Source organism: Dermacentor albipictus, chromosome 2 (assembly GCF_038994185.2).
Source record: "Dermacentor albipictus isolate Rhodes 1998 colony chromosome 2, USDA_Dalb.pri_finalv2, whole genome shotgun sequence".
Taxonomy (NCBI): Eukaryota; Metazoa; Arthropoda; class Arachnida; order Ixodida; family Ixodidae; genus Dermacentor; species Dermacentor albipictus.
The window spans coordinates 167,952,281-167,964,798 of record NC_091822.1 but is presented as its reverse complement, the minus strand read 5'-3'; the positions used below and the strand labels follow the sequence as shown (position 1 = coordinate 167,964,798).

General features: G+C 42.7%; 1 protein-coding gene across 1 annotated transcript in view; it reads left to right on the top strand.

Moving 5' to 3' along the window:
- The first annotated feature begins 939 nt into the window (after positions 1-939).
- LOC139056295 (F-box only protein 42-like) overlaps positions 940-12,518 on the top strand; it is a 36,141-nt gene continuing 24,562 nt past the window's right edge. The window contains exons 1-8 of the mRNA XM_070534400.1: positions 940-1,190; positions 1,834-2,070; positions 3,070-3,173; positions 4,752-4,927; positions 8,024-8,120; positions 8,873-8,929; positions 9,461-9,586; positions 10,934-11,070. Coding sequence (XP_070390501.1) covers positions 1,064-1,190; positions 1,834-2,070; positions 3,070-3,173; positions 4,752-4,927; positions 8,024-8,120; positions 8,873-8,929; positions 9,461-9,586; positions 10,934-11,070 — 1,061 coding nt within the window. The 5' untranslated portion in view covers positions 940-1,063. The remainder of the gene's footprint in view (positions 1,191-1,833; positions 2,071-3,069; positions 3,174-4,751; positions 4,928-8,023; positions 8,121-8,872; positions 8,930-9,460; positions 9,587-10,933; positions 11,071-12,518) is intronic.

Genomic DNA, 12,518 nt, shown 5'->3' with positions numbered 1-12,518 from the left:
TCTCGACCTTGTGGCTGTACCGCAGCTTATATAATCAAGAAAGGCTTTATTGATCAGAATGAAGAGAACTCACAATTGTCATAGCATTGACGCCTGCACAGCAGGAAAGCAGGTGGTGTTTTCTAATAGGGTGGGGATGTCGGCATCTCTGACACGCTATTTAATTTTCGTTTGGGTTCAGGGCAGCCCACAGCCAAAATTACATGCCATAGGACGATTTTTGTGAAGTTGTTGGACAACATATGACTGTGGGGCTTCAATTTCGCAAATGAAATATTGTGTCTAAAATCGCTAAATAAAACTCCATTAAGATAATTTTGTTTCTTGTGAGCCATATATTTTCCACGATGCCGCATCCGCATTAGCCGCCAAACTTTAGAGTCTGGCAGCAGATGTGCAAATGGGCTTATCACTACTTATCAGTGCAGCACCCTGTATATTGGTGCAGAAAATAAAACAGCGTGTATACCTGCTACATTCGCGATCTCTGGGAACGAAAGCGAAGGCAGTGGGGAAGGGGAGGGGCATGCGGGGTATCCACGGTGGCTGTGCTGGCACTGAAATATCCCCTCTCCCCTACCCGAAAATTTTCGATATCCTCGTTTTCCTGGCTACACCCGTGTCGGGAGCGCCAGGGGGGGGAGGGGGGGAGCGACAGCTAGAAGACCTAAGGGCCCCGGGCGCCAGACGGCCTCGCTACGCCACGTTTCCTTTCTTGTAGGCCGGCTAAGGCAGGCGCTTACTAGTTTCAGTGTTGCTGAAAGAAACTTTAGTTTTCTTTTCAACACAGATTTTTGGAAATATGTGAAATTATGATATGTTAGTGGTGCCGGCTACAAACAGAAATGCTACTCGCTTCTAGCCACCTAGCTGTTTCTTTTCTCTCTATGTGGGCTTTCAGCATTTAGCCTCATGTCATTGTCTATCCATGCCTATTATACAGTACTTCCCTCCCCAATGCTCCCCATCGTTCTTCACCCCTCCATCCGTGAGGCGAAATCTCTGCAGCTTTCGCGATGGCGCACAATCGGATAATTAAAATTCGTAGCTTCTAAGCCACAAGATGAGCACGTCATGCATAGAAGACCTCCCGGACGTTGTGTTAGAGTATATATTCTGCTACCTTTCGCCGTACAGAGACTTCAAGTCGTGCAGACTAGTCAACAAAGCTTGGTACGCTCACGCTAAAGGTAGGTCCGCTATGTTTTTGGTTTCCATTTCATCGAGCGATTATCAGTGTTTTTACTGTCACGGAAGTACTTTTCTCGCCGGCCGCTTGAATTTATATTCGCTAACTCAGTGTTACGACTATTTGTTAACTCTTTTTAGTCTTGACTGCGGCGCTCTTGAGACTCTTTACGGTTCGCCACTTTGCTTGACAGGAAAACGTCGCTTCTTTTACTCGCCACAGTTTTCTCATGAGACAATATCAGTGAAAACATATAAATAACTTTCAATGAACTGAGGCAAATGCATTTGAATGTATAACCCGGACGGGTCGTGTGTGCGAATTCGTTTTGTTTCGCGGTAACGTACTTGATTGCCGCTGTGATGCTGCATCCAAGAAACTAGCAAGAACGTTTGTTTTCTTGCAATCGCTGTTGTCAGGAATGGTGCGCCTTTTCGATTTGTTGAGCGCGAAATATCACTACGTGGTCTCACTGTGGGATAACCAAGAAATGTGACTTATACTATAATTATAAAAAGAACGTTGTTGTTTACGGAGCTATTAGAAATGAGGTCTTCGTGGTGCGAGTTCTAGTTTGCAATCTGTACTGGCACGCTCTTACACCTTCCCGTTCGTCACCTTCCTGCACCAATTTGTCTTTTCAGCTGCAGAACGTAAGCTACGCAGGGACTTCCTAAATTCTGTGTCGCTTCAAAATGTTGTCTGGTGCCAAAAGCCAACAGAGTCGGGGCCCACCATTTCAAAGCGCTACTCCCACAGTGCCTGTGTGCTTGGGGACTCGATGTACGTTTTCGGTGGTTGCACGACAGCGAATACGACGTTCAACGACCTTTGGCGCCTTGACCTTGCTACCCGAAGGTGGATTCGGCCACTCACAATGGGTGAGAAATTGCTTGTGCTTTAAGATGTGGCATAAGGATGAAATTGTGTCTCATCGTCTTTTCTTCATTATGTCTTCACTTTGCTCTATGGGGCTCTCCATTGAAAAAAAAAAAGAAAAGAGAGGTTATGGATCACAGAAGCTATGAAAAAACTTACATGCACATCCTTCAATAGCTTTTTATTTCTTTTTCATTACACTTCAACTGAAGCTTGTTCACTCTGTCATTCATTATCCACGATGACGCCATAGCTTCTGTCTGCAAACCACTTACCATGCCAGGTGGAGACTAATTAAACATCACATTATCTGCATAAGCTTTTGTCAGGTTTTGTATTTGAGGAACCACGTTTATCAACTGTAAGCAAACCTCTGCTAACATCACCTGCTCTCTTTGGTTTATATAGAGCACAATATATAATAAAGCTTCAGTTGGCTGCATGGAGATGTATACACAGTGTGACTGATCCTTTAAGCAGATGAAGTTTCGAAACTCACTTAGCAGTGTTTATAGCACTGTACTAGCGCAGCACGGAGTAACCAAAGGCCAAGCTTGGAAATATTTGAGAACTATTCCTACACTGAATTGTAGGAAGGAAATGCCGTAAGTGAAATCTGGTGTGTTGCATTTACATTATTGGGTGTCATAACTTCGGTGTAAAGCTGAAAGAAAGGCATTTGGCTTTTATGTTGTCCGCTAATGACCACCCCTTTTTCTTTTCAAAGAACTCCAAACTTAGCTTTGAAAGAATTCCAGCTATTCCATATTGATGTAATGTTTGTTTTTGGTTTACCTTCGATACAACAACTGCTGTTCATTGCTGTTCCAGTTGCTGCAGTCCTCTCAAGGTATTGATAAAATTCAGTAGCATAATAGTGTTGCAGCAATAGTGTATCAATGTGTATTCAGATTATCAATTGTATGTAATCATTGCATAGTGACTGTTCTGGCTTTGAAGTCCCATTCACGTCATGAATGCTGTTATTCATTCCTCTTCAGGTACCTACCCTCCACCCAAAGCATGTGCGTCACTTGTGCCGTACAAGGAAAACCTTCTGCTTTTTGGGGGGTGGACGCACACGTCTCCATACCCGTTGCATCAGGTACGTCCATCAAACTCGGGCATTCATGTATTTGGCCTTAAGCATGAAACGAGTTTTGTGGCTTTAGCAGAAGACAATAGAATGCTTCTTTTTTTTAAACAAAATTAACTTGCACCCAGTGGCGTCACTAGGTATGGCCCTTCCCTTCCCTCTCCATATACAGAGTAGCATGTCAGCAGTTGTATACATGCTGGCAAAAATCTGTTTGCTAATTAAATACTTCTCTCTCTCTCTAAAGGTATACATTTCTTGTGTTATATGTGCACATTTATTTTTATAATGTTAATGTGGAGATTCACCTGATGAAAACTATTTGCTCTATTTTGTGACAAGTTCGAATTAAAAGTTTAGATTACAACTTTGAAATTAAAAAAAGAAAGAATAAATTACACGCTCCTGTTTTTCTGCCCAGTAATACAAAATAAATGTGCAAATATGCGCTTTCAATGTGATGTCGTGCTGAACTGGGAGTTGTGTGGTGCACTCGTTACTGTGGACATTTCAAAAAGAAATCAAAATAACGAGTCGTTAGCTACAGAACAGACTGGACACCGAAGCAAGGCACGAGGATAAGGTTGGGCTTCGTTGCTTGAAACAAGAATGTGCAGGGGGGCACGGTGGCCCAACGCCCCTGGTGTCACCGACCCTACTGACGCTGCTGCTTGTGCTGTAATTCTCGTCAAACACGAAGCATCTTATTTATTGTCTTCAGCAGTTTGCACTTTGTTCTTCTTTACAGGCACTGTGAAGTGTGTGCCCTGTGCGATTAGTGCTTTCTGATGCTGCCTATTTTTTATTGTACAACGAGAATGCGCATTCTTGGCGGGATTTCTATTTTTAATATTTGGGTTTCCTTGAACATGCTTGCCCATCTTGTGAGCATTGTGACTACTACACTTCAGTGAACTGTACAGGCACACCAACTATAACACAACCTGTCGTGGTAGCTCAGTGGCCATGGCATTGCGCTATTGAGCTCAAAGTTGTGGGTTCAATCCCAGCCATGGCGGTCGCACTCCCACGGAGGTGTAATTGAGAAACGATCGTGCACCGTGCATTAGGTGCAGGTTAAAAAGCCCCAGATGGTCAAAATTCATCTGGAGCCCTTGTTTACAATGGTCCTCATAATCTGCTGTGCAGTTTTGAGACGTTAAACACTAAAATTTACAATGTAAGTTTTAACTATACATTGTACGTATATATATATATATATATATATATATATATATATATATATATATATATATATATATATATATATATATATATATATATATCGTTTAAAGGTAGTTTGAAAAAACAAATTGCAAAGTGTCAACGAAGGAGAAGTTCGCTGCCACTGTCAAAACTGGAAGTTATCTCTCAGCCTGGCTTTGAGCTACACGTAAGGTTACCATAGCAACTAAGCATTTATAGTGACTAAAATAAAGATACTAGTTGGGGGATTAGTCACTGCTGTTCATAGTGGCACTGAGTTTTGGCTTCAGTGACCCTTTGTAGTTTCTGGGCTGTAACTTTGTGCACTTGTACATGCCTCTGCGGCATATGAAAACAACGAGCATTGGCATTGTCATGCAGGCATGGCGCATCTTCCGCCACCTGCACGTGTACAACTGTAGCGCCAACCGGTGGACCCAGGTGAGCACGGTCGGTGGCTGTCCCTCCATGGCGGGCCACTCAGCCACCATGCAGGGCCACCTCATGGTGGTCTTTGGCGGGCTGCACTGCGCCAACCCGGTCGGGCCATTCTCCAGGCAAGTGCAGGAACAGTGTGCAGCTCACGCGAGCTACAGTGGTACTGCATATAGACTAAATGACTGATTATGCATACACCAAGACCGGCGCATTTGTGCACCGATTCTTGATTTGTCCAAAGCAAGGTCACCTTAGTTTTGAGTTCTCGTTAAATCTCATGAACAGTGATTTCTCCAACTACTGAGTAAACCTCAACTTTGAAAATAAAATGCCATTAAAAAGTGGCATGAAATTAACCAAGTTGGTGGATTTTTTTTTTTTAAACCTCCATGTGAATTTATTTGACTGAGAAAGGATGAATATTAGTGGAGGGAGTACGAAACTTGTCCCTTTCAATTTTTCTATCAAACCTCAAATCAAGCTGTGGCAGTCTGATTGTGGATTTCTGTGTATTATTCAATTATGAGTCCATTTAGTGAATGCTAAGTTGACTGCTTGCTTCCTTTTGAAGGCAACGTACCTTTTATTTTATTGCTAAATGAACAATTTTCGAGGAGGTGCTCTTAAAATCGCCGATATCTCAGGAAGCTACTGCACGAGTGTCGGAGTAGTGGTGTCACGTGCCCTTTGTTTTCCGCATCATTTCTGACTTGACAAACCTCTCCTCGCACGAAGAATGAACCATTCACAATTGCAGGAATGTGGTCTGCCTACCTAGCATAAAAAAAAAATTTCTCTTTATTTTCCCTTTAAGAACTTCAGATGTGTTTCTTTAGTCACGTAAATTGTGTGGGCTCAGCACATTCTCGTGGTGACAGCTGGTGACTACGAGCACCCTATGACTTGCGGTTTGGAAATTGTTGGTTTTAAATTGGGGTGTCGTTCTGTTGCCATGCCAACTGATATGTATAGTGTCTGCCACTGGCTCTGAGGATCACTTGGCACAAAGAGCCTTCTCTCTATTTTCCCTTTAGCCGCTTTGAATGAATTGTTTTATTGAAAAATTACGTAGTTAGAGCACATTCTCATACTGACTGCTCGTGACCACGAGCATCCAGAGATTTGCAAGGCTAGCGCATGACTGGTTCTAGGTTGGGGTGTGGCTTCAACGCCATGCCAAGGGAAGAGCTTAGTGTCAGTCAGTCGGCCTGAGGAGCAAATGTCACAGAAAGCCTTCTCTCCTGGCAGGAACTGGCACTGTCATGGTGGCAAAACAGGATGGAAAATGGCTGTTCTAATGAGGCCTTCAACCTCAACTACAGTAAAACCTTGCTAATTTGGATTTCACAGGTCCAAAAAAAAATTGCTGAATTAACCGAATTTTAAAGTATGGACGGCATCAAGAAAATGATAAGTAAATGCTTGCTACGTCAATCTACCTTTATTTACTGAATAAATTCATGACCCTTGTTTCTACTTCATGCAAAATCAGTGAAGTGGCAATCCTCGTCATCTCGTCACTTGTTAGTCCCCACAGTGATGAGGGCCTCGCAATTTCCTTCACAGTTGCAGCCTGTTTGGCCATGGCACAAAATTCAGCTGTTCATCCGAGTAGACATGCTTTTCAGTACCGTGTGCACATCCTAATTATTTTTTCACTCTTGAGCTGGTCGGCAACAGATTACCGTGCATTGCGATGTAGCTGCGGGTTTGGTGCCAGTGTGCAAGTCGCAGTAGAACCCAGCTTCCGCAGTCTTTCTGACGTTGTGCGCATGTTGCACTGAGTCAAAACAGAGCTACTGCTCACCCCAACCGCTGCTAAAGAAATGCGGTCGCCATTGACGTGATCATGTATGGTGACAGCACAGTTCTGAAGGCATCGGCCTACTCGTGCACCGAGTCAAAACGAAACTACGCTTTGCCGCTACCGCTGCAGACGAATCTGTGGTCATTATTGCAGCGATCAGCGATGACGGCTACACATTTTTGAAGTCACATGCGACCATCGCAGTTTCATGTGAGGTGGTATGCACAAATAGACACAAAGTGTTCAGCGTTTCTATCCTTCTTGTATGGTTTCCGCTGATGACTGTGGTGATGCGGACTCAGCCACTTTGTTTCAATCGGTCGCATTTGCTTTTTTGAGCTCTGCACTCGCCGGGCTCCGAGGGTTGTCTGAATGAACCTGTGTGCGACTAAATACGTCCGAATGAATGAGAATTTGATGCCATTGAATAATGCATACACATGTCGTGTCCAAAGGATAAGGCCTAATTATCTGGTTTTCCGAATTATAGGGTTGAATTAACAAGGTTTTGCGTACGCCCAGTTTTTTTCAGCTTTGTACAGTTTTGTTATACTATACATATATATATATATTAAAGTTGGGGTGAAAATTTTTCTGATATCAATGTTGCACTCTTTGCCTGAGGTGGATAGCTAAATGTCATTGCTTACTGGTAGAGTCTTCAACTGTAGAATCTGAGGGCGCTGGCTCAAACAACCTTGTTCAGAAAGGCACTGTTGCGTTCTTCCAGTCGTGGCTTATACAGATGCCATTCTTTTCTCCTACTGTCTTCAGCCTACACAGGAGATTTTTAGTGTAGGCTGTAAAGATAACTGGCTTGAATTAGTAGCTTGCTTCAATGTCAGTCTTACAGTAATGGCTGTTAAGGGCACTTCATCCAACTTTTGTGGCGTCTGTTGCAGTTATCGTGTTTATCGTCTTCACTCTTTCTTGGCAGAAGTAGTTGCCAGTAAAGTCAACTCTATTTGTCTCTACTGCCAAACTTAAATCTGGTTCTGCAATATGAAAGTCATCGTGCTTCCATTGCCAGCATTTGTTGTACCATTATTGTCCTGCCACCATTGTCATCCCAGTTGTTGCTGTTGTTGAGCCAGCAACTGCTTTTTTTTTTTTAGTACTTAAGGATGTTTTTTTGTGAGTGACACTGTACTTTTTGCCAGTCGGCATATGTTGATTCGGCTTCTGCTTGCATTTGTGAATTGCAGCGCCCATTATTTCAAGTGGCTAAGATTAAATAGGTGTGTTGTGCAGTCAGGCTGCTCTGTATTTTATTTAAGGACGAAGGTGATGCAGATTAAAAACTCTGTGCTTTGTTAGCTTGTCAGACACTTGCCTTGTCATGGGGAAAATCGTAGCATTGACAATGTCTGGGCAAGCGCTGTGACCTGTCCTGTGGATGTGCTTGCAGTTCCAACGACATCTGGGTCCTTGATCTACAGAGTTATGTGTGGAGCAAGCAGAGGACAACTACACCAAAGCCCTGGCCACGTTATGGCCATTCACAAGTTAGTGTTGTTCCTTTTTTTTTTAATTGAAAAAATTTTTTTTCCTTTTTTTTTTAAATGAATCCCACATTTGTTAGAAGCATGTACTCTAAAGTGTTTAAGGTTTCATGTCCACTCACAGCTGTTGATATGAAATTATGGCTTCTGTGTTGGCTGTTGAAGTTTATTGAGTTGCATTGTTGGTGATAAGAAGGAGTGAGTGTGAGGCCTTCAAATAAACATAGTGACTACGGACTTAGCAGAAGTGATTGTCGCAGTGTTGCAAGCTTGTGACCGCATGTTTGGTTCAGATGCCCTTAGCTGTTGACAACAGAAAGGAGCCACACGGCATGTTTTTGTGGCAAGCTGTATAAATGTGTTTCAGATTTCCAGAGCTCTCATTCTAGTTTTCTTGGAATGCCTTGTGTTTCTGCTTTGTTTTAATGGGTGCCATGTTCTGTTCTTGGCACCAGTAATACATGTTCTGTATGTGTTACTAAACTTCCACTTATATTTCACCACCTGAAGCGTGATAGTCCAGAAATGTGCAGGCATAAGATGAAGTAGACTGACACAAGTCAAGGGTAAATGAAGATTGTTAGGAAAGGCCTTTGTCTCGGAAACTTTCAGCCTTTCTTTGTGTATAATTAATGGCTTGTAAAAGAATTGCTCTTTTATTTAAAGCTTGGTTGTTCTGTACCATAGTAGAGGCTACGGAAGCAAAGAGCTTTGCACCTGTAAATGTAATTGGTGTTTGGAATTTGTTGTTCCAGATTCCCTTGGATGAAAAACACATTCTTGTTGTTGGAGGCTGTGGTGGCCCTAACATGGTATGTATGCGATGCTGTGCTTGTGATGGGCTCATTGTTTTGAAAAAAATAATGTGTTGCTATTCATTGCATATGAGCACATTGTTTTCCTGAAGTAGTCCACTCGTGGTACTTGCTTTTGATGGTTTGGGATACGATACTTTCGATGGTGATGAGTGATGGTTACTTGTGGGCATTATTACCTGAAACAATAACTTGGGGCGTTTGTTTTGCATGAAAATCTATTGCGGAACCAGGTTTTCGAATTGAACTGCCAGAATGTTGCTCAGTAAGTACATAATAAATAAATCAAAATAAACAAAATAAGTGTAGATACTGTCTTATGTTGCGCATGGTGCCTTTCTTCTCATGGTTGCTCTAGAAAAAAAAAATACTGCTATGTTTACCAGCCTGTATTTTTGATGTGCTAGTGTATACGTATGTGTTATAGCCCAAAGTAACTTTCATTTCCACGCATCGTTTGTTGCTGCATTGGGATTTATTTGGATTGCACACATAACTTTTCTTGCTTCGCATCTTTCCCACTCGCAGCTTTTGAATGATGTCTGGCTGTTGGAAATTTTTGACAACCCTGAAACGCCATGGAGCTGGAAGGAAGTGACGGTGACAAACAAGGAGCACGCGGCGCCGCAGCTCTCATTCCATCCTGCGTGCAAGGTCAGGAACGTGCAGCAATCCTAGATGCCTAGTGACTGTTTCTCTACGTCGCTTGAATGGTAACATCAAATGAAATCGAGCCAATGACCATCGTGTTTAAAAGAGTGCAGGAATGTACACGAAAAGTGGCAGGGACTTCGGGAAGCTAAACGGAAGGGCAAGTAGTCTTTTGGTTGAAATTGTAGGCTTTCCTGCTGCGAGTGCAGGGATAATGTTAGGTTGACCTATTTGCGACAGTGCTGTAAGTAACGCTGTTACACAGGTTTACTGCCTCCTTCACTCATGTTCTCACCAGAAAATAAATTGGATACAAAAAGAAGATGCACACACCACAAGTGCAAGATCAGGAAGAAGCGCACAGCACAAAATTAAACAGGACAGGAAGTTAACATAAGATTGCCTCTTGCTGGGCTTGTTGGTTTATGTTTATAGAAAATGTTAACGAGAGTTCATATTCATAGAAAAGATTAATGAGCACAAAATCAAGATGATGGCATGGTTAGAAACAAATTCGTAAGCAAATGGAAGTGAGCATTTGTCTTGTCTATGGGTTTCTAACCTTGCCGTTGCCTTCATTTCATGCTCATTAAAAATCTTTTCTGTAAACATAAAGAAAAAATGCGCCTCTTTGTCCTGTTATATTTTTGAGCATGTAACATGAATGAATGAATGGAACATGAATGGTAGCAAGTTCAGTAAACCACTACAGTCAGGGACAACTCAAGCATAAGAACACGTTCTGCCAGTAAAGACACAGTGCACATTCCATTCACTTCTGAAAGAGAACCGAGCCAGCTGGAGTGCACTCACGGCTTAATGACTTTGCTCTGTTAATGTAAGTGGTAGGCTAATAAGAGAATTTGCTCGTTCCGTCAAGATAAAATATTACCTTTGGCCGACAGCTGAGATAAGGATCAGCCATAAGTTTGCCAAGGCGTCGAGGTTCCATCCTAAAACCAATGACACAAAGACTGATCTGTTCATTGAAAAAAATGCGCTTTAAGCATTGAAAACCACTTCATGTTGCAGTAATAAGCGAACCTAATTGGATGGTGCATCTATGCAAATTGAGTTTGAGTTGTACAGGGTACCCATAGCCCTTTATATTTAGGTTGTCACCTACTATATCCTGTTTAACATCATTATTTACAGTTCTTTCCAGTGTTTGCGGTGTCTGCGTCTTCACTTTGTGTCACATTTAATTTTGTGCTGGCAGCACTTGTCGAGAATGGGACAGTATTGTCTGTCATCTAAGCCAGCTTATTTGTAATGCTCAAAAAAAAAAGAAGGGTTGCAGGGTTCATTGATGCATTGTTCTTGCCATTTTGACTGCCTCTTTCGTTGCAGGTCGGTGATAGGGTGGTGGTGCTGAGCAAATCACAGCGAGCGTATGCCACGCCCTCTGGGTTGCATCCAGCCGGAATGATGCGAGTGCGGCCGACACATCGCGTGTGGGTGCCTCCAAGCCCTGAACAGCCAGCCAGGTAGGAGAACCTTGAATTGGACTTTATTAATGCGATTAGCATTCTTTGGAAACATATTTTTAGGGTGTTATCTACCTGCTTGTGTCTCTGACCGTTTTGTTGCAAACTTGAGTCAGTGGTCATGGTGCAGCATTGGGATGCTGTGCTGAGGGAACATGGTTCGAAAACCAACCTTTGGACGAACTTGGGCCATTGGGTATGTGTAGCTGTATATGCGCCATGCTTTATTTAAAAAAAAAAGGGGGGGGGGGGGAGAGAGTTGTGCGGAATGAAACAGGCAACATATATATTAAAACAGCCTTGTCTGAAAATATAGGCTTTGTGCATGGACTTCGCAGCAGCACCACTAGATGACATAGTGTGTTCATTGGAAAACATGAGAGGAACCCGGCAGCATACATGCCTTAAACATGACGCTTTTCAGTTGTGGCAATAAGCTGTATTTGCTACATTGCTTCAATGCTAATCACGTTAACGTTGACATTCATCGTGAGGTGTGCTCTGCCGGAATTTATTTCTTTTTGCTTATTTATAGCTGTAAAGAGGTTCATTCTGTCAGTGTAACTAAAATTTGAGCTAAAATGCTTATTGTATAAGATGTTTGGACCACTTCAGTTCAACGCGGGAAGCCGAGGGGCTCGATTTCTTGTGGTACAACCATGTGAAGTCAAGAAAAGCATTGGGGAAATTAAGTTTTCTTAAATTGAAATGTAGAACTAATAAGGAGAGTGGGATCGAAAGTGGATAAATAGCTTGCCATTGGTGGGAGGTGAGCCCAAATCTTCCGATTTACGCATACAATGCTCTACCACTTAGCTACCATGGCTGGACAGGCTGGTAAAGTTTCTCAAGGTGGGAATTGGCATGTGCTCTGCAAAATCACAAGCAAAAATATTCTGTAAGATCTGCTGAACTTTCAGCAGATTCTCATTCTAGACCATGGACGACTGTGAACGTCACTTCTTTAGTGCCAGTACTGCTTTATGACTGCCTTGGGCACCGTGGTTTTGTGAGGTTTGATGACTATGCTGCTCTTTTATAGAAGGCAACAAGTACTCTGGGAAGGACAAAAACTGAACATGATCAATGCTAAGTACATTAAAGGTGACTCTTCACTGTTAAGCATTGAACAAAGCATTGGATGACATTTGAAATTCCAGTTATGTCTTAGATTGCTTCTGCAGGTTATGTGCTACCACTTCAGAAAATTCACGATGATCAAGTGGGTCTGAAAAATTGTTTGGCAACTGGGTGTCAGACTGAAGGTGTTTGAGCACAGGCAAACATGAGGACAAAAGAAAGCGCATTAGACGCACAAGCGCCTATGTGTCCATGTGCCTTCATTTGCTCTCATGTCTCCCTCTGCTCGACCAGCTTTAACCAAGATATGCTACCAAGCCCACATCACCACCCTTATGTATCAGAGTTTCTGTTGCTGTACGCGACAG